At 37.8% G+C, this 25,352-nt stretch overlaps 5 protein-coding genes across 7 annotated transcripts in view; 2 read left to right on the top strand and 3 right to left on the bottom strand.

Moving 5' to 3' along the window:
* The window catches only part of LOC129786570 (nuclear pore complex protein Nup88), an 850,897-nt gene that overhangs the window by 99,673 nt on the left and 725,872 nt on the right, over nt 1–25,352 (top strand). The window lies entirely within an intron of this gene.
* LOC129786847 (PE-PGRS family protein PE_PGRS26-like) lies at nt 1,064–2,281 on the top strand. Its single transcript, XM_055822096.1, has 5 exons — nt 1,064–1,094; nt 1,169–1,377; nt 1,455–1,529; nt 1,996–2,070; nt 2,150–2,281. The coding sequence occupies exons 1-5, from the start codon at nt 1,064–1,066 to the stop codon at nt 2,279–2,281; spliced, it is 522 nt and encodes a 173-aa protein (XP_055678071.1).
* On the bottom strand, nt 3,319–12,745 carry LOC129786551 (zonadhesin-like). Of its 3 annotated transcripts, none has more exons than XM_055821644.1 (9): nt 12,497–12,745; nt 12,157–12,423; nt 7,821–9,680; nt 6,708–7,757; nt 6,013–6,345; nt 5,113–5,784; nt 3,949–4,299; nt 3,694–3,876; nt 3,319–3,630 (listed from the first exon to the last, which is right to left on the bottom strand). In XM_055821644.1, exons 1-9 carry the CDS (start codon nt 12,660–12,662, stop codon nt 3,401–3,403), a joined length of 5,112 nt encoding a protein of 1,703 aa, XP_055677619.1. In that variant the 5' UTR covers nt 12,663–12,745; the 3' UTR covers nt 3,319–3,400. The 3 variants fall into 3 exon arrangements, with proteins under 3 accessions (XP_055677619.1, XP_055677621.1, XP_055677620.1); XM_055821646.1 differs by having other exon boundaries at nt 5,113–5,655; nt 6,217–6,345; XM_055821645.1 differs by lacking the exon at nt 6,013–6,345.
* Nucleotides 15,517–23,263, bottom strand: LOC129786846 (zonadhesin-like). The gene is made up of 3 exons (XM_055822095.1): nt 23,125–23,263; nt 22,638–22,985; nt 15,517–21,676 (listed from the first exon to the last, which is right to left on the bottom strand). The coding sequence occupies exons 1-3, from the start codon at nt 23,261–23,263 to the stop codon at nt 15,807–15,809; spliced, it is 6,357 nt and encodes a 2,118-aa protein (XP_055678070.1). The 3' UTR covers nt 15,517–15,806.
* Nucleotides 24,332–25,318, bottom strand: LOC129786618 (von Willebrand factor-like). The gene has a single exon (XM_055821742.1). The coding sequence runs from the start codon at nt 25,256–25,258 to the stop codon at nt 24,503–24,505; it is 756 nt and encodes a 251-aa protein (XP_055677717.1). The 5' UTR covers nt 25,259–25,318; the 3' UTR covers nt 24,332–24,502.

The following is a 25,352-nucleotide window of genomic DNA, read 5'->3' as shown; positions in this document are numbered from 1 at the left end:
GAGAGCTTTCATTTGACCCCGGGTTGATCAAAATCGGTTAAGCCGTTTTCGAGTTATGGTCGATTTTCGATGAAAAATTGTGGCGGCCATATTGACTAAACGGCTGGACCGATTTTCGAAAATGAGGTATCGTTGGAAAGCTCTTGATGGCCCCTACAACATATCAAAATTTCAGATTTTTGGCTGTTACAGGGGCTGAGATATAGCGAAAACAAAATTTTGAGGTTATTCAAAATGGCGGTCAAGGGGGTGGGGGGGGTGGATTTGACCTCATAATCGGATTTCTTCAGGTCGATATTTAAACTTTGCCGTTTACCGCAAGTCTCTATCTATTACCGTTCTCTTGCAATTAAACGTTGTACTACGGACGGCCGGACGGACGGCCGGCCGGAAAAAAAATTTTTTTGGCGCATACGTTTTTTGGAATGTGGGGACCGTAATTCGTGCTTATCACAAGTTTGAGCCCGATCTGACGACTTTCGATTTTGCTCGGTACACAAAAGCTGTGTCTGAAAGAAACACAGCTAAAAGTTTTATTATAAAAAAAAACGGAATTCTTCGTAAAATATTTTTTATCTTATAAAAGATTCTTTTGACGATTTTTACGATAAAATTTCATAAAATAAAAGTAAAAGATTTTTTTACGCTGAATATTGTGACCCTGATATTGAGGAATAAAGACCACAAAGTTCATTCTCGAATATTCGTTAAAATATTCCTCAAAAAATCACCAGATAAACCCCCCTTGATTTAAAAAAACAAACCGCCGAGCACGTGGAATTTTATTACATATTTTTCCTTGTCTGGTTTTAACACCGAAAGTTGTTCTTGTGGCGGGTTTAAGTCGGTGAAATGAATGTCCAAAAAAAATTAACATAAATCAATAACAAATCAATGAGATAAATGGCTAAATAAGTATTGAGTAATTTATTATGCACGCGAGTTGATATAAAGACATCAGAATTCGTGGATAAATCAGTCATTTGTTGGCTCTCAGTGAGAAGAAGAATATTCCGTGAAAGAACCCACCATGAATGGGAAAATTTTGATTAGTTTTTGCTGCATGCTTGCAGTTGCACACGCAGCCACATATCGTGAGTTTTTTGAGTGGAAATTTAACGAATCCTGTGCTTAAGAAAATTAATAAATTCTCCATTCTTCGTGTTAGTTCTTCTGGAAATTCCCGCAGAGCCACGAAGGGAAGTGAGATCAGCCCAATTTGGGCATTTTAATCCATTCGGTGGTTTCAGTGGAAGCTCATCGCAAGCTAACGCGGAATCGCAGAGTTTCAATCAAGGTGGAGGATTCCCGGGCTTTCCGGGACATTTTGGCGGGTCAAGCTCAAGCGCAGGGGCTCAGAGTCAGACCTTTGAGCAGGTTCTCTTGCATTTTACTCATAAAATAAGTGAAAAAAATCAGAATTTGTGAGAATTTTTGAATAATTTGCTTTTCAGGGCGGTCTTGGTGGGTTTGGTGGCTTTGGGGGGTCATCATCGAGTGCAGGAGCGCAATCACAAACATTTGAACAGGTAACGAATTTTTAATTCTATTTTTGGGGTCTCTGCGTGGGATTTTTTATTCATTTTATTTATTTTCATTATAAGTTGAAAACTTGACGAGACTAAATTGATTTTTTTTAATCTTTACAAGTTCTTTTTGACAATAAATTAATTTTTCAAAAAAATATATTACGAAAGCTCAAAATTTTAAAGAATAATTCTTATAAAAAATTCTTCCGTTACTTTTGCAAAGAAAAATTGATGAAAGTCTTCAAGAAAAATCATTAAAATCCTCTCTTCATCCAAATTTATCCAAAAAATTAATGAATTTCTTCAATATTAACTCAACATAGCTTAAAGGAATTTTTTCTCAGCTTTGCATTGCAAATGATCTTCAAACAAAAATTATTTGCAGTTTAGATGATTAATTTTTCTGTTCCGTGAAAGAGATTTTTGGGCAAATAAATCATGATTTTATTGCTATTTTACCCTTTAGGGTGGCTTTGGTGGTTTTGGGGGCTTCAGTGGATCAGCATCCAGTGCAAATGCTCAATCGCAGTCCTTCAATTCTGTGAGAAATTCTCAGATTTTTCCCTTTTCTCTTCATTTTATTTTTAAAGTAAATTTTTTCATGAGTAATTGTGTCTCAGGGTGGTGGCTTTGGAGGCAGTGGAAGTGGAGCTTCCGCCAGTGCCAGTGCTCAGTCATTTGATCAGGGATTCGGAGGATTTGGTGGCTCAGCTGCAAGTGCAGGGGCTCAGGCGCAATCTGTGTCAGCCTAAGGAACTTCACGGATATGTTAAATACGTATTTTAATTAGTTTACTAACTCCCCACGTGAAATGCATTGTACAACAATTTAATTTCATTAATAAAACAACTCAGAAGATTGAAATTTTTTTAAATGTTTTCTGCTCTCCTTTCAACGGTTTTCTATTCAAAATAAACATTTGAATAGGTTCTTGACATTTAAAATGTTTAACATCAACACAAAACTTTTCATAGGTGTCTTGGATAATTTTCGAAGGAGATTTTCCCGCCAATTCACAGCACATGATCAATGAAACAGATACAGGAGAATTTTAAGTGAAAATTTCATTTGTTTATTTGCAAATCATCAATTTTTCCGAGTTCTATTTGACATTTCTATTTGAATTTATTGTGTTTTTTTTTGTATGATTGTTTAATGATTCTTCTGTAATTTTTTTATTTTTGTTAAAAAGTTTTATTATGAATATTCTTCCGTGAATTATTTAAATATTTTTCTGAGGTTTATTCTAATTTTTCTTTGATGTCTTATCTGTGAATCTTTGAAACTTTTTTTGTGTTTTTTTTTTTTTACCTTGATTTATCTTTGAACTTTTCGAAACTTCTATAAGAATTTTATTCAAATTTTCTTTTAATAATTCGTTCTTTCGATTTATTTAATATTTTACTGTGAAAATTTGAGACTTTTTTATGATTTTTTCTTTGATTTTATTCTAATGATATCTTCTATTTTCATCTTTGTAAATTTTCTGTTAATATTTTTTTTCTTTGTGAAAATTTAACTTTTTGTGAATTTTTCTCTGATTTTTTTTCAAATGTAATTTATGAAACTTTCATATATTTTTCCTTTCATTTTGAAACAACCCTTCTAAGTTTATTTTACCGCTAAAACCTTTAGTTTATCCGCGAACTGAACCATTAATTGGCGGGAAATTCAAACCATTCCTATGTACAAGAGAATATTTCAAAAATGCAATTTTCAGCTTAAAAATCTGGATTTTTAACGAAAAACCTTCAATTCCATTTTTAGAAAATTAATTAAAAAAAAAGAATAAGAATTTTAATTTTTTTATTGATTTCACCAATGCAGCAAATTCTTTGACGAATTTTATTGAATTTAGCAAAAGGTTCCTTTTAGTTTTTCAATGGGTAGGAGCTACAGTCCTCAATTGGGACGCATTTGGTGCTTCCTGGAGCCCTGGCGTATCCTTGTTTGCAGTAGCAGGCACCCTTGGCGGGTAAGTCACACGATGGCAGAGCACTCGTACACCTCGTGGGACTTTCCAGGCAATTCTGCGGGCATGGAATGGGCTGCGGAGGATCGCCACACTCCAACCAGATCTCATTGTCACCACAGGGAGAGCCTAGAAGAAGAGGGGGAGGTATAAAAAAAATTTCTTCCAGAGCGAAGGAGAGATTCTTCTTACTCGGGCAGATATCCTGTGGTACGCAGCATCCTCCTTCGTAGATCCTCGCATATCCTGGCAGGCAGTAGCATCCACTGGGGCATACTATGTGTACTATTGGGCATTTTACTCCCATTGTATCGCACTGGGTCTGACAATCTCTTCCACAATCAGTGTAAACTTCGTATGGGCCACATGTTGTATCTGAAAGGATTTTTTAAATTTTATATCTGATGTTTTGAAACGACTTTATTTAAAAAGAGTTCTTTTACTCACTTGTTGAGCCTCCATCAATGGGAGGACATTGACTGTCGGGTACGCAGGGAGTCCCATCACTTATTCTACTGTAGTCAGGTTTACAGAAACATCCTTCGCGGCAGGCATCCTTGCAGAGAGCATCTTTCAGATAGCACGGATCAGTGCAGCCACTTCCGCAGTAGGTGTATTCCTCATTTACTCCACAAGTAGGGCATTTCTTTGTTGGCACACAAACATTCTTAACTCTCGAGTAGCCTGGTTTGCAGAAGCAGCCAACTTCACAGAGTGCTGGACATATCCGACTGCCACACTTTTCTTTGCAGGAACTTCCGCAGTTTGTGTAGACTTCATTGGGATCAGAGCATGTAGCTGCAACAAGAATAAAATTCAAACTATGTGAGGTACCTGTTTTTGAAGCTAGAATAGCTTTTTGGACAGCTAATTGGTTGTTAGTTTTCTTTCACAAATTGAGACGTGAAAAATTAACAAAAAAAAAAAACTTCAGAATTTTAAGTCTTTGATCTGATCTTAAGTTAGATCTGAAATTAGACCTTCAACTAGATTTTGAAAAAGAATTTTTCCAAGAACTTTGAACAGAGACTTGAGGTCAGATCTTGAACTAAATCTTGGACCATCTTGGATAAATATATTCAACCAGAATTTAATCAAAATCTTGGAGTATATCGAGGGCTGCATTGTAAAACCGGCTAAGTCGGTATGAGCTCCGAACCGACTTAGCCGGTTTTACAATGCAGCCCTCGATATCTGGAATCAGACTTGTGATTTTGAATTTTCCGCCCTTCTTGATTTTCACTTAACTGTCAATGTCAGAGTACGGCAAGGTTGTGTAAGTTAACAGTGAAGAAATAAAAGATACTGTTAAGAAGATTCTAAAGTAGACTTTGGATCAGATCTTCAGGATCTTCAACAGAATGTCCAGACTTTTGCTTAATTCTTGAGCTACATTGCAGTCTAGACCGTGAACCGGTTAATAATCTAGATCTTAAACCAGATTGTAAACTAGACCGTGAACCGGTTTGAAGTCTAGAACTTTAACTAGATTTTTGACCAGGCCATACATTGGACCGGTTACAAAACTGAAGCATTCTTCTAACGAAGTAAACTCTAAAGAAATTTGATAGAGAATGAAAAGAATAAGACGAGAAGAAAATATCAGTCAACCTGGGCACTGATCGGTTGGAATGCACGGACTATCTGGAGTGGCACGACTGTAGCCGTCCTTGCAGAAGCATCCTGTTTGACAGATTGCGGGACATATTCCACTTCCACACTTTTCTCGGCAACTATTGCCACAAGTTGTGTAGATTTCATTGTCTCCTGAACACTCCTCTGTCGTCGGGCACTGATTTGTTGGTATACAAACTCCGTCTTGACGCGAATATCCTGGTTTACAGTAGCAGCCAACCTGGCAAATTGTTGGACAAATGTTATCACCACATTTTTCTCTGCATGAATTTCCGCATTTGGTAAAGATTTCATTTTGTCCCGAACACTTTTCTTTTGCTGGGCATTGACTTGTTGGAATGCAAACTCCATTTTTCCGCGAATATCCGGGTTTGCAGAAGCAACCAACTTCGCAGATTTGTGAGCAGAGTTTACTGCCACACTTTTCTCTGCATGAATTGCCGCATTGTGTGTACATTTCATTTGGATCTGAGCATTGCTGTGTTGTTGGGCACTGACTTGTTGGAATACAAACTCCGTCTTGACGCGAATAGCCGGGTTTGCAGTAGCAACCTGTCTCGCAGATTTGAGTACAGAGGTTACTGCCACATTTTTCTCTGCATGAACTGCCGCATTTTGTGAAGACTTCATTTTGACCCGTACACTTGCCTAGAATACAAAAAAAAAATACTGCAGGACATGTTTTCGTCTTAAAACCAACTGTCTGCCATTTCCTCTACTAATCAGTTAAGGTGTTTACAAACTTAGGTGTAATGATTCAAAAATTACTGAAGGTTAAAATTTTGGAAGATTGTTGGTTAAGTCTGTTAAAAATTGTCTGATTAATAGGAGAAGCTGCACTGTACATATATACATAGAAGATTCTTTATGCCATACTTGGGCACAAGCTGTTTGGTACGCAAGGACCATCAGGTGTTAAACGGTTAAAGCCGGCTTTACAGAAGCATCCTGGTTGACAGACCGCAGCACAGAGTTTACTTCCACAAAGCTCCGAACAGGAGCTTCCGCAGTTTGTGTATTCTTCGTTCTCTCCTGAGCATGTTAACGGTAGGCACTGACTTGTTGGTAGACACACACCACTTTGACGTGAGTATCCTGGTTTGCAGAAGCAACCAGTCTCACAAATTGATGGGCAGAGTTTACTGCCACATTTCTCTTTGCATTTATTGCCGCATTTAGTGAAGACTTCATTTTGACCTGTACACTTGCCTTAAATACAAAACAAATATATACTCCAGGATATTGTCTAACCTTAAAACTAACCACCTTCCTTTCTTTCAATACGAAAGCATTTTCAATGTGGTTAAAGCTTACTGAAAGAAGGATTGAGGAAGAACCAAGAAATGTCCTTGGATTTAACTTAAAACTGATTCGTTATTACCAGTAGTAGTTAAATAAAGTTAATCTCTGTTAGAAGGTTTATTAGTTTAAGACAGAAACGAAATATAAACAGCAGGACAGTATTTGTTGTTAAGTCTTCTTCTTTAGAAGCAATTTTTATAAACAACGAAATTTGTAAGATTTGAAATTAGTTAAGAAAATGCGTGAATAAGTGATTCTTCATTCAGTACTTGGACACTGGCTATCTGGTACGCATGGAGTGTACGGCTTTATACGACTGTAGCCATCTTTACAGAAACATCCTTCTTTGCAAGCATCATAGCAGTTTTGTCCCCTTGTTTCACAAGGATCAGTACAGGCACTTCCGCAGTACGTGTACTCTTCATTTACACCACATGTGGGGCAAGATGAGCTGGGAACGCAAACGCCTTCAACACGTTTGTAGCCTGCTTTGCAGAAGCATCCTGGTTGGCAGACAGCAGCACAGAGTTGATTTCCACACTGTTCGGAACACGAATTGCCGCAATCTGTGTATTCTTCATTATCTCCCGAACATGTCATAGGTGGACATTGCCTTGTAGGAATGCACGTGCCGTCTTGACGGGAGTAGCCTGGTTTACAGAAGCATCCTACATCGCAGACTGCAGGACAGATATCACTGTTGCACTGCTCCTTGCATCGACTGCCGCAATCTTTGTAAATCTCCTTGGGATCAGGACATGCGCTTGGACATTGCGACGTTGGAACGCATTCACCGTTGATACGGGAGTAGCCTTCTTTACAGTAGCAACCTCGCTCACAAATATCTGGACAAAATGTATTGGTACTTGGGCATTTTTCTCTGCAAGAGTTTCCGCATTCAGTGTACTCCTCATTCGGCTTTGAACATACCGGAGGGCACAGACTCTCAGACACACACTGTCCACCAGGATCAACACGCTTGAAGCCAGGCTTGCAGTAGCATCCTATTTGGCAGTCAATTGGGCAGAAATAGATTCCACCGGGGCAATTGTCATCGCATGCATCACCACAATCGCGAATCTCCTCGTTGGGTCCATTGCAGATTGGTGGAGGTGGACATTTTGCTTCGGGAATACAAATCCCGTTGTACCTGTCGCGGTAGTAGCCTTTCTTGCAGAAGCAACCTTTCCAGCAGTCCTTCTCACAAGCCCTACCAGGACGTGGACAGAGTTCGGTGCAGTTATTACCACAGGCCTTAAGCTCTTCAAATGGTCTTGCACACGGGACAGGACACTTCCATTCAGGAACACAGGGACCACCTGAAAAGAATAGTAATTTTATTTCTGGGAGAGTTCTTACGGAAACATTTAAAAAAAACTTACCAGGAGTTAGTCGAACATAATTTGCCTCACAGTAGCATCCTTTTTGGCATACAAGATCGCATTTTTTCTGAGGATCTGGACAATCATCGAAGCATGAATTGCCGCAATCGTAGTACTTTTCATGCTTGCCAGAGCATGTTGGAGTTGGAGCAGGACATTGATCAGTTGGTATACATGGGCTGTTATAGTCGGGACGACTGTATCCTTCAGCGCAGAAGCACCCGCTGTAGCAGTCAAGTGTACAAAATCTATTCGGATCAGGACACAGATCAGTGCAGTTATTCCCACAGTCGGAGTAAACTTCATTGGGATTTGTGCACTGAGCTGGACATTGATCTTCTGGAATACAGTCTTTCCCGAGTCGTTTGAAGCCTGGTTTACAGAAGCAACCACCGTTGCAGGGGATATCCAGAGGACAAGGAGGATGTCCGCATAGTTCAAGGCAGTGACTTCCACAATTTTGATACTCTTCGTTCTCACCGCACGTTGGGCAGAGTTCATTGGGAAGGCATTGTCCTTTAATACGAGAAAATCCGGGAGCACAGAAGCAGCCTTCTTCACAGAGAGCTGGACAGAATAGTACGTTCCGGTCACAACTTTCAAGACAAGGATTACCGCACTGTGTGTACACTTCGCCAGAGTTGCAGTTGAAGCAATTGCTTCGTGGTACACAGACTCCATTAATACGGCTGTAACCTTCTTGACAGAAGCAACCGGCTACACATTGATCAGTGCACTGAGTAGCGGATGCATTGCATAAGTCTTGACAAGCGTTGCCGCATTTTAGGAATTCCTCATTTAGGCTGCATTTTTTGCAGTACTTCTCTGGCACACACTTCCCATCAATCCTGGCAAAACCATCATCACAGTAGCATCCTGGATAGCAGTCAGATGAGCAGTCTAGGAGATCTTTGTCGCAACTATCGAGGCAGTTATTGCCACAGGGTACGTAGTGTTCGTGCTCAGGGCATTCAACGGGGCACTTGTATTTTGGCACGCACTTCCCATTTATCCTTGCGTACCCATCTTCACAGAAGCATCCTGATACGCACTGCTCTGTGCAGGGTTTGAGCTGATCACAATCATCCTGACACGCTCCTCCACATTCCAAATAAACTTCATTTGCTTTGCAAGTTGGTGGTGGTGGGGGGGTTGGACACTTTGACCGTGGCACACAAACTCCGTTAACTCGTGCATATCCTGGTTGGCAGTAGCATCCTTTTAGGCAGACCTGTGCACAAACTACATTTGGATCACAACTATCCTGACAACTTGTTCCACAGTCGGAGTAAACTTCATTTGCTGCACATTTCTTATTAGGGCATTGACTTTCAGGACGACAGAACCCATCAATTCGGGCGTATCCTTCAATGCAGAAACATCCGGATTTGTCGCACGGTTTGCACCTGGCAACGTCTTTGTAGCAGGATTCAGTGCACGCATTTCCGCATTCGAGGAATCTCTCATTGTCTGGGCATGCTGGAGCACTGCACGAGGCCTGTGGGACACATTTCCCATTAATTCGAGCATATCCTTGTTTGCAGAAGCATCCTTTCTCGCAAATTTGCCGCACTCGACTGCAAAGGGTTGTGTCGCAGCTTTCAGTGCAGCGGAATTCACATTGCTGGAAAACTTCATTCCAGGGACATTTCTCCGAAACGGGATTCGAAGTAGGACACTTGCTGGTGGGAATACACTCTCCGGTGCTGGGATGACGAGCATAGCCCAGACGACAGAAGCATCCAGCATTGCAGGAACTCCCAACGCTGTCACATTGTTTTCCCACCTCCGTACATTCGCGATCGCATGCAGGTGCTTGGAAGCAATCCAGCCACACCTCATTCACCGGGCAGAAGGGTTCTAAATGTTGTAAAATCAAAGAAAAAAGAAAGAGAAAAGAAAATCAATAAAGTTTGAGATTAGCGTCTTCCGGCTGCAAAAGAATTTAGTGGAATTTCATGTTTCAAAAAATCCTGTTGTCGTTTCACTTTTTTCTTCTTCAACATTTGCATAATTTATACTCTTTCCCCGCACTCCAAGAGAATCATCTATAACATGATTCTTCTGTGGAGAAACATTCTTATCTGGCGTCTTCCCGAAAAAAGCATTCATTAATTTTCTATAAATTTCTTCTTATTTTCTTGTTCGTTTCACCTTCAAAATTTGTCTCCTCGCACGCGGAGTTTCTCTTTCTACATATGTAAAGCCAAAGCTTGATAGACCCACAAGAAGGCGTCAAGATCACAAATTATTATGACTAATGTGTTTATAGATTTCGTTGATTATTTCTATATAAAAATTGGAGTTCAATGCCTCGATGTTTGGCTATATAGAAGGCACAAAATTAGAAAAAAAATCGTAGATTCGATAAAATTAAAAATTCTTCTATATTGCTATATAGGGTGGAGTGTTGTTTACTTGGTTATATAGATTTTTTAAACATTGAATCATTGTTTGTTATTTATTGAAATTTTTTTTTTAAATCCGCATTTAACCCTTTAAGGTTTTTTGGGTCATACGCTGACCCAAACGTGAAACATTTTATTTTTTCAATTATTTATGAATGTAATTGTTTTTCCATGTTACAAGTGCATCAAATTCACGCATAAGGTGTCAAAGAAGACGTTCTGAGTGAGAAAAGTCCTCCAAAAAAATTCATAGAATAAAAATCGCGATAAAAGAGCGCATGTTTCAATGTTTTTATGTTTCACGTTGGACGTTAAAGGGTTAATTCATTTTTTAAATTCTTTAAAAGTTTAGGCAGTTACATACTTAAAATTACTTGAAAAATATTGAAGAGGTTTTAAAAAACAAAATGTTCTAACGTTAGAATGAAGAATAAACGTCTTCAAAAAAAAAAATTTCAAACCCGTGAAAAGGAACATTAAAAGTTAAAGAGTATCCAATACCCACTCTTAAAAAAAGTTAAAAGTTTAATATAAAATGTCAAGCATTAACTAAACATTAAATGTTTTTAAAAACGTTTAAGTAAACGTTTTTCGTTAAAAGAAACTCTTAAATCAAACTCTTAAAAAAGAATGTCAAACGTTACAATAAAGAACAAACGTCTTAAAAAAAAACTTCAATCGCATGAAAAGAAACGTCAAAGATTAGAAAAGGAGCGCTAACTGTTAGAATAAACATCAAATGTTAATAAGAAAATGTCAAACGTTAGTAAAAAAAAAATATCAAGTCTTTGCAATTAAAAAAAACCTCATAATCCTCATAATCCTTCCGTCAATAAATTTCTAACTACGTCTCTGCTTAATTATAATAAAGAAAAATGTCAGTCTTTACTCAACTCTTAAATCCTATTCTTAAAACATTTTTAATTTCTGTTAAATTAAAAACAAATATTTACTTTCTAACAGTTCTCCTGGAAACAAATTTATGGCTACTTCTCAGTGAAAAGGATATAATTCTCTGACAGAAATTGCCTTAAAAAGTCTCAAAATATCAAAAAATATGATTTTTTGAGATTTCTTTTTAAGGCAACAAAACTGAAAAGTCCTTTGTGATCCGTACAATTCCATTAAAATTTAACTCAGAATATTCTCTGATTTTAATAATCTCAATAATTCAAATATTCAGGAAAAGCTCAAAGCTCATTTTCACTGAAGTTAGAACTAATTGGTGAAAAAAAAACTTCAAAGCAGGAAAATTCTTATAAAATTATTCTAATTTGACCTTTTCGTTAACTGTACTGGAAATATAAACATAAAAAAAATTACAAAATTATTTGATTTTCATTTAAAAAAATCATTTGATTAAATGAAATGAAAACTTCTGATCGAAATTTCATGAAAATTTGTATTTTTAGAGGATAAAAAGCTCAAAAATTGATTTGATTTTCATATACAGTCGTGATCGTGCAGTAGGACCGTCGTCAAAAAAAGTTCTCCGCGGTAAAACGGCTGCAAAATGAGGAATTTCGCCTTCGCAGTGGGACAATTAGTACTATTGGAAAGGTAGGATACCAATTGTTCTACTACGAAGGCAAAATTCCTCATTTTGAAGCCGTTTTACCGCGGAGAAGTTTTTTTGACGACGGTCCTACTCACGATCACGACTGTAAACTCATTTTCTGCTCAGTTTCTACTCAAAAATTTCGTGGAAATTCACTTAATTTAGAGAATTTTCAAATGAATTTATTTTTCTGAATGTCTTAAATCGTCATTCACATAAGAATTCAAGAAAGAATTGATCAAGATCGTCAGAATTTTAATCCATTTGTTCCTGTTTCACAGCTTTAAAATCACAGTTAGATTTCTCTCATAAATTGAATGAAATTCAGGCACTCTTCCACAGAAATAATTTATTTAAAATCACTACTCACGTGGACATTTGTACTGTGGCACACAGGGACCATTGGGGCTCTTTCGTGCATATCCTGGAATACAGTAGCACCCCTCGCTGCACCTCTTATTCTTCACATTGCACTTTTGCCCAAGATTTGAGCATTCAACTTGACACGGAGAGCCACAGTCGTGGTACTCCTCGTACCTTGGGCATGTTTTAGGGGTTGGATTTGGGAGTGGAACAGGCCCTGCACCCTTTACAGGGACTGTGGGCTTTGATGGACGTGATCCTTGATAGTGTGAGCCTGAGAGAAAGCACAGAAATCACTTAAAACATTCCTCTAGAGAAAAAAATTGAATTTCATTGAGAATATTTACTAAAATGCTTCCGATCTGAATCACTTTCCACCAAAGTTGGTGCTGGAGTTGGTTCACCACGCCACCAGTAGTAAAGGGAATCCTCTTCACTTGAATTCACTTTACTTGCACTCAACACAACGGCATAGGAGAGAAAAAGGAAAATTTTCAAAACGCGCCAATCCATTTTTTCCCAATTTTTGATTCAACCACTCGTGTGGATCGCGCTTGACTGAAGCAAAAATTCACTAGAATGAGCTTTTTATTGGCGCCACTACAGATGCAAGATTTGATGGAAATCCGAAAATATATAATGTTAGCCTTCTCATAGCCCCCACGGGTTTATATTCAACATACATAGCAAGAAAGAAGGAAGAGCGCAAAGAACACGAAATAGAACGTGGTGGATGAGCTTTGAAATATTTTTTTGGGCTTTTGTGTGTGCAAACCTCTCTGATGCTTTTTTCCTCTTCTTTGATCTTCTCGCCGTTTTTTGTGAGCATCGTTGTGTCACGATAGCCCCTTAAAAATCATGTTTCTCCTACTATGTATGATTGTAAGAATTTTATATCACATTTAAATCGTTTTTTCTTCCTCTATGGGTGGTGGATTGAGAATCACAGAAGATGAGGAAAAAAATCACTTCTAGATGAGAATTTTTGAGTGGAATAACCTGATTTTGGCCACTGACCGATTAAAGTTTGAATTTCGTATTAAGAATGTCTCGTTTGTCTTCTCGCCCTGCCGTCAGAAAGAATCTTTTTTCTCTCTGCTGTTGTTCTTCTTCATTCTCACTCTCTCGCATCTCTTTTCTTTTTTTTCCTACTATTTGCATATTGATTGGCATTAATTTAGTTTTTGTTGTCTTCTCTGTGTCCTCCTCAACAAGGTGCAAAGAAACCCCGAAAAATCAGAGATTTAAATGAGATTTGAGTTTGCAATAAAACAATCCTTTTGCACCCAACAACTCACCACGAAAATGCGCACATAAAATTAGCAAATTATTGCTTTTAGATTAATTTTTAAGTGATTGTTGTGGCTGAACTTGCCGATAAAATTAAAATCCATAAATAGACAGAAGAATGAATTTATGAAGCTTTTTGTGGATTTTGTAACTATGTATGTATATAGCAAGCATTTGAGGGTGATTTTTATCATTTTAAATTCCGCGAGAGGGGCATTTAATTAGTGAAAAACTTTTCCCAAATTCATTGAGAATTAAATAAATATTTTTTAATAGAAAATTTAAACATATTAGACAAGAATATCTTGAAAAAATTCTAAGAAAATGAACGAAATAAAAAAAATTTTAAGTACATAATATGTACGTACATATTTATAAAAGAATATCAAAAGTTATGTTTACAAAAAAATTCCAAAATCCGAAAAGGTATTTATTCATTTTTGTACCTATATGGACAATTCCTTATAGGAGGCGAATAATTAGGAAACCACACTTAATCTCTTTTAACGGAATAAAAAAAAGAATAAAATATTTCCCTTTATTTTCCATTGATTAATTCGATCATTTTTTGGCCAAAAATGCAAATAATGACGTCACTATTCTATTTTATATTAACTCTTTCAATGCTTGCAGCATTTTGTGCTAATGCTTCGTCGATGATTTTGGAAAAAGTATTTTCATCCTACATGCATTCAAAGGGATAGAAATTACACTAGTGACGTCATTGTGTACTTTTTTTGACAAATATTTTTTTCTTAAAAATGTAAGTTTCTTGATAAATTCCCATTAATTTTTTTCGATAAAAAATCTCTGCTTTTCTCATAATAATAATAATAAATTCTTTAAGAATATTTAGGAAAAACAGTTTTTTGTAGTTATTCGCCCATTTGTTTCTTTTCTCTATTTACTCTCAGTGTCATCGCCACGCCGCGTAACGAGATCACGATAAAATTTGAGTTTATTCAGTTTGTGCATTAATAAGAAAAAATATAATTTTTCCGCTTTTATTGAACTTCAACGAAAATTAAATAAATAAATTTAACCTCTTGGTGACACCTTTTGCCAACTTTTTTTTTTATTGATAACAAACATCATTATCTTATTGCTAAAAATTCGCTTTGAAACGTGAGGAAGTTTTCTTTATGAAAACGTGACTGATAATTGAAAGTTCTCTAAAGAAATATGAGAGAGTGGGGTACAGTTTGTCACAGAATGACTTAGAATAAGCCTGGGAAACTTAATTTCTCTACAAGACAAAGAAATAAAATTATTTTTTATTGAAAGTTCTAAGAAGAAAAATTGTGGAAATTCCTTCAAAAATTAAGGAAGAATTTACATATCGAAACTACCCCATTATACCCTATTTTTTCTTTGGTTTTTCTGAAAATTAAGTAGTCCCAGATATTCGACGAACTAGGCTTAGTTGTTAATTAATTAAAATTTATAAGATTTCCAGAGAACAAAATTTTATTTTTAATTATTATTTCTAAAAGAATTTTTCCATCCTGAATGTTTTATCAAACCATTTTGCTATATTTTTTTTTTGAAAGATATTTTTAATTTTTATTGAACCTATTTATCTATCTTAGCCCTTGTCTTCCCTATTCAAAAAAAATCGAAGATTGTTCTAATCAAATTTTAAAGAAATTTTTATCAACCAAAAATGATTTTTATAAAAAAAGTTAGTTAAGGAAGATTATTTTGAGAAAAATCTCCATTTACTTCTATTTAAGGAAAAAAATTCTTCAAAACTCACCTTTTTCTGCTACTTCACTTTCTTCTTCTGCTTCACGTTTTTCATTGCAAAGAACCAATGTTGTGCCCAAAAGAAGTAACAACCAGAAGAACTTATTCCACAGTAAAGTCATCATTTAAGCCACAAAGTCAACTTTAAACTGAAATCACGAACTAATTAAATGTTTAATTTAAAGGAGTTTTTACTGAAAATTCTTTAGAATTTCTGATCGTGATGAAGGAATAAAAATGAAAGAGTCCAAGTAACTCATTTTTAGAACAATGAAACTATCTGTTACTATGCTGTGATAAGACCGATAAGACACTTTAACTAACTCACGAATTTTGCAAAGTTTTTCATACTTTATTCCTCTTTTAAGCTCTTACAGAATTAAAAATTAAATTCTAACAATTTTTTCGTATACATTTCATTGGATTTTAATTAATTTGTTAAGCAACCCTTAACCGTAAAAACTACAAATTATTTTAATATTCGTATACAATGAATTTGTAATCGTCGCTTACATCAACACTTATCGTGTATAAAATATTAAAGAAATAAGGTTCTGCTGATGCAAATGACAAAATATCAATAAAAATTCATCTAAAAAGATGAATTAGGAATGAGAATTTCTAGAAATCAAATGAACTCAAGGATCTATCAGTTAGAACTCTACACCCACTGACATGACGACAAACTCCATTAATTCGTCGATGATTGAGATTTCTGCAGAAACATCCCAAGAAGTTGGTTTCATTGGCGCAATCCAATGCAGTTCGTGTGCAATCCTCGAGGCATCTATTGCCAAGCCTGAACTCTTCTAGGGTACTCGTGCAGCGACATTGATCCTGTAGTACGCAGGCTCCATCAATTCTGCGGCAATTTTCCTGGCAGTAGCATCCAGTTTTGCAGGGTTCCAGTAGGCAGGTTAAGTTCAATCTGGCGCAGTTTTCATTGCAATCCCAATCACATCGATACTCTTCGTTCGTTCCACACGAGCAGGCTTCTTCGGGCAGGCATGCGTCTCCGAAACGCTTAAATCCCTCCGCACAGTAGCATCCCTTGTGGCATTCAGAGTTCAGGCATTCATCTGCCGTACTCCGACAATCTTCCCAGCAATGACTGCCGTATCGGTAGACTTCATTCGTACCGCATGGGCAGTTCACGTCTGCTACGCACGTTCCATTAATTCTCTTGTAGTCATGCAGGCATGTGCACCGCTTGTAGGAGTCTTCGTTGCGACAATCAAACAGCGTGCAGTCTTCAATGCATTCATTCCCAAAGGTGTACTCCTCATTATCGCCACAGGGGCAATCAAAATCAGGCACACAGCTTCCATTAATCCGAACGTAGCCGTCATTGCAGACACAGCGTTCCTCTGTTGGCAGCTTAGCACATTCACTGGGATTCGTACCGCAGGTTTCGTAGCAATCATTCCCAATGCCGTAGGTGGAGTTTTCAGGACATGAACAGTTTGCAGCTGGAACGCAAACTCCGTCAATTCTCTTGAAGCCTTCAATGCAACCACAGTGGGGGTAGGTGAACTGATTGTCGCATTCATCGTTGGTTTTTGTGCAGTCTTCACGACAGTCGTTAGTGTAGGCATAAGTCTCATTTTCTGGACAAACACAGACATCGCCCTTGACGCAAACTCCATCAATTCTAACGTAACCAATGTCACAGAAACACTTTCTTACAACGGGCAAAAGTTCGCATTCAAGTGGATTTGCTCCACATACTTCACATGTATCGTTTCGGCTGTCCATATGCTCATTTGGTGGGCATTGGCAATCAGTGTCTGGGACGCAGACTCCATCAATACGTTTATACTGATCAATACAGGTGCATCGTCTCCACTCAACGGCTTCCTTGCAACTGTCTTCATCTTCTCCACATGCCTCAATGCACTCACTTGAGGACTTGTACTCTTCATTCTCACCGCATGGGCAGGTAGAATCAGGCAAACAGGTACCATTAACCCTGACGTAGGCAGGAATACAGGTACATCTGGGATAGGTGTGCATCTGAGCGCAATCAATGGGAACTGTTCCGCATTCTTCAAAACAATCATTGGTTACAGCATTGATTTCATTCTCAGGACATGGACAATCGCTGTAGGGAACACATCTGCCGTCAACACGCCTGTATCCATCAGCACAGGCACATCGGCTGGATCGGTTCAATTTTGCGCAATCATACGGATCTGTTCCGCAAGTATCAAAGCAGTCATTAGACGACAAATGAATTTCATTCTCTCCACAAATACAATTTGATTCAGGCACACAGACTCCGTTGATTCTCTTATAGAACGGCAGGCAGGTGCATCTCAGATATTCCAGGCTTCCTACACAGGCTGATGTATCATTGCATGATTCTTCGCAGTCATTCCCATAGGTGAAATGTTCATTTTCCTCACATTGACAATTTGTGTACTCAACGCATGAGCCGTTGATTCTCTTGTAACCATCCTGACAGAAGCATCCTTGATAGAACTGAAGTAATTCGCAGAGAGAAGGGGATCCATCGCAGGATTCACTGCAGGGATTACCGTATTTGTAGGCTTCATTCTCACCACATGTGCAATTGGATTGTTGAGTGCAAACGCCATTGATCCTCTTGTATCCCTCCAAACAGGTGCATCGCCTGTAGGATTCAGTATCCTTGCATACATCCGGAGTAGCACTGCAGTCTTCTTCACACTGATTCCCAATCACATACTCCTCATTTGTAGAGCATGGACATTGACTGTCTGGAACACAAATTCCATTTATTCGAACATACCCATCGACACATGCACACCTTCTTGTAGTATTCTGTTCTGCACAGATTTTCGGATCTGTTCCACAGTGTTCGTAGCATTCATTAGTATAGGCTATTTCTTCATTGAATGGGCATCGACATTCCGTGTCTGGAACACAGAAACCAAATATTCTCTTGTACCCTTCAATGCAGGAACATCTTTTGTATGTTCCCAGAGAACGACAAAATGCATCATCTTCAAAGCAATCTTCATAGCAATCATTCCCATAGGTGAACTCCTCATTGCTACCGCATGAGCAGTAACTATCTCTAACGCATTGACCGCCAATTCGACGGTAGTCCTTCTTGCAAAAGCAACCCCTGTAGCAAGCTTTCGTTTGACAATCCTCTGGGCTGCTTTCACACAATTCCTGACATGAATTACCAAAGCTGTATTCTTCATTCAGGGGACACTGGCAAAGGCTACTGCTAACGCAAACTCCGTCAATTCTTTTATAACCAGGAATGCACGTACACCGGAGAGATTTCGTGGCTGTTGTGCAGTTTGCAGGAGTTTTGAAGCACTCTTCAATACATTCACTGCTCAGTATGAGTCGTTCATTTTCCGGACAGTTGCAGAGATTTTCCGGAACACAAGTTCCATTGATGCGTTTGTATCCGGTGGCACAGAAGCAATCTGAAGTACATGCTTCTTGGTAGCATTGAGCCGTTGCACCACTGCAAAGCTCCTCACATCGTCGTCCACAATTTAAGTAAGTTTCATTTGATCCACAAGATGGTGTTTCGCAATTATCTCGAGTGCACACACCGTCAATTCGTTTGTAGCCATCAATGCAGTAGCATCCGGGGTAACAGTTGTAGTTGGAGCATGTAAGTGGATCAATTGTGCAGTCTTCATTGCATTTCTTTCCACATACAGTGTAAACTTCATTTTGACCTGAGCATTGCGTTTGTGTGCATTTGTTTTGATGAACACATTCCCCGTCAATTCGTTTGAAGCCTGTTGCGCAATAACATCCTGGAGAACAGGTTTCAAGGCGACAGTCTTGTCTAGTTTTATTACAGTCCTCGTTGCAGGATTTACCGCAGGACGTATAAATTTCATTCTGGCCAGAACATTGAGTCTGTGTACATTCACTTTGATGAACACATTCTCCATCAATTCTTTTATATCCTGCAGCGCAGAAACAGCCTTGACTACAGTTTTCTTGGTGACAGTCTTGTCTAGTTTTGTTGCAGTCCTCATTGCAGGCTTTACCGCAGGTTGTGTAGACTTCATTCTGCCCTAAACACTCAGGTGGTGGACATTCTGATTGTGAGAGGCATTCACCGTCAATTCTTTTATATCCTGCAGCGCAGAAACATCCTAAAGAGCAGCTTTCTTGACGACAGTCTTGTCTGGTTTTGTTGCAGTCTTCGTTGCAGGCTTTACCGCATGTTGTATAAACTTCATTCTGGCCAGAACACTCAGGTGGTGGACATTCACTTTGATGAACACATTCTCCATCAATTCTTTTGAAGCCTGTTGCACAGAAACATCCTTGTGAACAAGTCTCCTGACGACAGTCTTGTCTAGTTTTGTTGCAGTCTTCGTTACAGACTTTACCGCATGTTGTATAGACTTCATTCTGGCCAGAACACTGAGTCTGTGTACATTCACTTTGGGAAACACAATCTCCGTCAATTCGTTTGAAGCCTGTTGCACAGAAACATCCTTGTGAACAAGTCTCCTGACGACAGTCTTGTCTAGTTTTGTTGCAGTCTTCGTTACAGACTTTACCACATGTTGTATAGACTTCATTCTGGCCAGAACACTGAGTCTGTGTACATTCACTTTGGGAAACACAATCTCCGTCAATTCGTTTGAAGCCTGTTGCACAGAAACATCCTTGTGAACAAGTCTCCTGACGACAGTCTTGTCTGGTTTTGTTGCAGTCTTCGTTGCAGGCTTTACCGCATGTTGTATAGATTTCATTTTGTCCTGAACACTCAGGTGGTGGACATTCACTTTGAGAAACGCATTCTCCGTCAATTCTCTTGAATCCGGATGCACAGAAACATCCTGAAGAGCAGCTTTCTTGACGACAGTCTTGTCTGGTTTTATTGCAGTCTTCGTTGCAGGTTTTACCACAAGTTGTATATACTTCATTCTGGCCTGAACACTCAGGTGGAGGACATTCTGACTGTGAGACACACTCTCCATCAATTCGTTTGAATCCTGATGTGCAAAAACATCCCTGAGCACAGGTTTCAAGGCGACAATCTTGTCTAGTTTTATTACAATCTTCGTTGCAGGCTTTACCGCAGGATGTATAAATTTCATTCTGGCCAGAACATTGAGTCTGTGTACATTCACTTTGATGAACACATTCTCCATCAATTCTTTTATATCCTGCAACGCAGAAACATCCTTGACTACAGCTCTCTTGGCGACAATCCTGTCTTGTTTTATTACAATCCTCGTTGCAGGATTTCCCACACAACGTATAGATTTCATTTTGTCCTGAACACTCAGGTGGTGGACATTCACTTTGAGAAACGCATTCTCCGTCAATTCTCTTGAATCCGGATGCACAAAAACATCCTTGACTGCAACTTTCTTGACGACAATCCTGTCTGGTTTTGTTGCAGTCCTCGTTGCAGGTTTTACCGCAGGACGTAAAAACTTCATTCTGGCCAGAACATTGAGTCTGTGTACATTCACTTTGATGAACGCATTCTCCGTCAATTCGTTTGAAGCCTGTTACACAGAAACATCCCTGAGAACAACTTTCTTGACGACAGTCTTGTCTGGTTTTGTTGCAGTCCTCGTTGCAGGTTTTACCGCATGTTGAATATACTTCATTCTGTCCAGAACATTGAGTCTGTGTGCATTCTGTCTGCGAGAGACATTCTCCATCAATTCTTTTGAAACCTGCTGCGCAGAAACATCCCTGACTGCAACTTTGTTGACGACAGTCTTGAGTTGTTTTACTACAATCTTCATTACAATTGTTTCCGCATATTGAAAAGACTTCATTTTGCCCTGAACATTCATGCGATATGCAGTCTTCCTGTGCAACGCATATTCCATTATCAATCCTCTTGAAGCCTGGTTTGCAGAAACATCCTGGCAAGCAGACATCGTACAAGCAATCTTTGGTTGATTTCGAACAATCTTCATTGCATGGTTTTCCACAATCAGTGTATGCTTCATTGGGTCCTGCGCACTTGGGGAGGGGACATTGCGAATCTGGAATACATACACCGGCAACTCTTTTGTACCCAGCTATGCAGAAACATCCAGAGAAGCAGAGGTTGTTGCATTCCTTATTTTCCGTTGAACAGTACTCCCGGCAGACATTTCCACATGTTGTGTACTCTTCGTTATTCGGACAAATTCGAGGACATTGATCCCTTGGAAGGCATTTCCCGTCAATACGAACATTACCATTGCTGCAGTAGCATCCAGGTTTGCAGTTCTCCTTGAATATGGTTTTATCAATTACTTGACACTGTTCACTGCTGGCGAATCCACAGGCGCTGTATTGTTCTCCTTCAGGGCATTGGGGAACTTCTGGAGGGCACTGATGGAAGTAGGTGCAGGCATTTGTTACGGGATGTCGGTAGTATCCTTTGCGGCAAAAACAACCAGGACATTCGGCCTTCTCCTCGCAAGTTCCAGCGTAGTTTCCACACTTTAGATCACAATGTGGGGCTGTTGAGCATTCTTTCCATTCCTCGTAACGTGGGCAAATTGGTTCTAAAGAGAGATTTTCCTTTGTAAAAATTGAATATTCTTTTTGTATCTTGTTTAATTGAAATGATTAGGAAATTAATAAATTCTTAGTTAGATGAATAATTTGTTTTATTTGGTCATTAAAATTTTACTAAAAACACGAGAATATTGTCCTGCAATTGCTTTTGTTCTAAAGGTTCTGTTTCTCATAAAAAAAAAGCTTCTTGGGAAATATTTGTGATTTTTTTGACGAATATTTCTAAATATTCCGAATATTTTTCAAAGTCTTTTGAATATTATTGATTATTATTTAACAGAATGATTTTTGTTCCTTTTAATTTGTATTCCTGAAATTATTTACAGAAAAAGATTAAAATAAATCTTAGGATGAAAAATAATTTCAAGAAAAATCATTTAGTAGTTTAAAAAAATTGTTTCTATTTATTTATTTTCTAGTTTTAGTTATTTTACACAGAATTATAAAAAGAAATCATTTAACCCTTTCGCGTTCTTTGGGTCGTACGTAGACCCAAATGCGAAACATTTTATTTTACCAAATTAATAATTAATGATATTTCTAAGTTAGAAATGCATCAAATTCACGCAATAAGAGGCCAAAGAAATCGTTCTGACTGAAAATCATTTTCTAAAAGCAGCCACAGAATAAATATCATGATGAAAACATGGTATGTTTTTATGTTTCACGTGTCCACGTGTCCGCGAAAGGGTTAAAATAATTTTGACCTTTACCACGTACGAGGTAAGAAATATATTTTTGTGACTCAAAAATTCAAGCAAAAAGAACTTAAATCTGAAATATCCTCGATTTATTCTCAATTAAATCACATTGTTGATATTTATTCGGAATAATCGGTTTCAAATTCAAAATTTTGGAATATTTTTCTTTCAGATAAATTCCCCTTGTTTGCAAACTTCTTCTCAAAGCTGTTAAGACTAAAATAAGCTTTTCAACGTTTTAACTTACTTGGACAAGCTGCGAGTGTAACGCACCGTCCTAATGTATGTCGTACATATCCATTTTTGCAGAAGCACCCCTTCTTGCATCCTCCGCTCTCACCTGTGCACCTCTTTGTGCATTCATCTTCACAAATTGGTCCGCATGTTTGATATTCCTCATTTCTCGGACACTTTGGAATGCTTGGGATGCTTGGACTACTCGGGATACTCGGATTACTTGGAAAACTTGGGATGCTTGGGAAACTCGGGATACTCGGGATGGATGGGAAACTTATGTTTGTGTTATCAATGAATGGGGGTTTAATTAGGGGTGGTTTGTGTCGAAATTCTTCCGAATCTCTCAAATATTCGTCCACTGCCGAAGAGAAATTAATTTATTCACATTTTTTTTTGTTTGCAAAAAGTACAAAAAAGTTAAAAAAAAAAACTCTTTTTAACGTTTAAACGTTAAAAGTTAGTGTTTTTAACGTTTTTTTTAAACGCCACAAAATCACCTTTTGAATTAGATTTGGGTAGAAGAAGGGTTGTTCCTTCATCTCCGTAATCCGAATTAGCAGCAATGGATTTAATGAAAAAAAATCCTCCTGATACACTGAGAGACAGCACAAGTTGAATACTCCACAACAATTTCATGTTACACAGAGAAGAATCAACGCCTAACTAAAGAATCCGCATAAGAATTTGGCGATTTAAAGGCTCGCACTGATGGACAAAAATAATTTTTTGTTCTCTTTTGCATAAAACCAGAATTTGGCCGACAAGAGTTCTCTCTCTTTTTTTATCAAAGAGAATTATTACAATTTATTTATAAGAAAATATTCTTTGAATGAAAAAAAAAACGCATCTCTTCAGCGCCGAAAATTTTAACCCCGATGTGACCATGTTTATCTTTTTTGTTTCTTTTCATAAAAATTTTAATGAAACTCATTGGAATTTCAATCAAAATGGATTAAAAATGAAACATTTTTTAATTTATAATTAAATTTAAATAGATAATTTTATGATAACGTTAGTAATTTTTTTTAATGTTTCCGGGTTAACCCTCTGGAGTCTGCGTAATATATAAAAAATATTTTTATTTTAGAGAGAAATTTTAAAATTTAATTTTTAATATTTTTTTTAGTATAATATTGGAATATTTTTGAATAATAATTATTATTCAGAAATTATTCCTGAAAGTTATAAAAGCTTTTAAGACAAATTCTAAAGTTCTCATTTGATGCAAAATAAAAGTGAAATGAAAAATTATAACGATTATTTTTAATTAAAAAATCGAAGTGACAAATTCATCGATGAAACATTAATGCGAATGTTTTGAAACATTTAAAAGGAACAAAATGTTGTCATTTTGACTTTAAGTAAAAAACATTTTAATTATATAAATATTCGATCCTCGTAGGACTTGAAAGGTTAAAAAATAGAATGAAATTGATTACAAAAAAATTCCTTCATGTCCTTTAAGGGTTAACTTATCCCACGTATCAATTCCCAAATCTTTTATATTCAACTTCAGTGCATTTTTATTGGAGTAAATTATGAACCAGTCGCCGCGAGTTCTGAATGGAAAGAGAGAAGAAAAAAATGCCTAAAGAATTCAGGGAAAGTGAATAAACATACAAAATGATGCTCCCAAAAGTAATTTATTAAAGTCCACAATACAAGTTTTCTTCTTCTTCTTCTCGTCTTTCATTCTTCATCAGCTTTTCTTCTTTTGGACAATTTATTATTATTAGTTTACGAGAGTTCAATGAAATTATTAAAAATTAGTAAATATCAAAAATTTATTCCTGAATGGAATAAATTTTATTTTGATTAAGTTCTGTATTAGATTAAGTTCTTTATTGGGGTAATTTCTTAAAAGGAATTCAATTCTTAATTCCTCCGACATTGATCACCGCGATTCTCACGACAATATCCGGAGGCACAGAAGCATTTTCGTCCTGTTGATTGGCCAGACAAGCGACATTCCCGGGAACTCATTGAGCAGCTTTCATCACAAAGTCTCCCATTTCGTGGTTCCTCATTTCTGTTGCAATCGCATTGATTTACATTGATGCAGTCACCTCGTTGGCGTTTGAGGACATCATTCGGGCAATGGCAGCCCCAGCGGCAATCGCTCTCGTCGCAATCGCCTGGAAATTCGTAACAAGACTCCAAGCAATCACTCTTGCATGTAAACTTCTGTCCTGGAGGGCAATTGCAGAGCGGTTCTGCCTGCTCAACATGAACACAAACTCCATTAATTCTCAAGTAGCCGTCGTTGCAGTAGCATCCATCGACACATGTTCTGCGTCGGCATTCATCCACATCTCCCAGGTTGCAATCTTCCTCACACCTTCTACCGCATTTGAAATGTTCATTCCTCGGGCAGGAATTCTCAGCTTCTGTAACGCATCTTCCGTCAACTCTCACAAACCCGTTGCGACAGTGACATCCTTTGAAGCATTCCTCTGATCTACATCTACCTGATGCTGAACAATCATCCTGACAGGATTTTACAGATTTAAACATTTCATTATCACCTGGACATGGACACCAATCATGAGGAACACAAGACCCGTTGACAAATCTCGTAAAACCTTCCCTACAGTAACAACCCAATTTGAATGGTTCACTACATGATTCCATCGTTCCAATGCATGTCTCAAGGCATTGATTTGAATAAGTATATTCCTCCCTGTCATCTGGACATCTGCATTGATTTTCAGCTCTACAAACTCCA

This window comes from Lutzomyia longipalpis, chromosome 1 (assembly GCF_024334085.1).
Source record: "Lutzomyia longipalpis isolate SR_M1_2022 chromosome 1, ASM2433408v1".
Classification (NCBI taxonomy): Eukaryota; Metazoa; Arthropoda; class Insecta; order Diptera; family Psychodidae; genus Lutzomyia; species Lutzomyia longipalpis.
The sequence above is the reverse complement of the archived record's forward strand: the minus strand, read 5'-3'. Positions and strand labels throughout refer to the sequence as shown.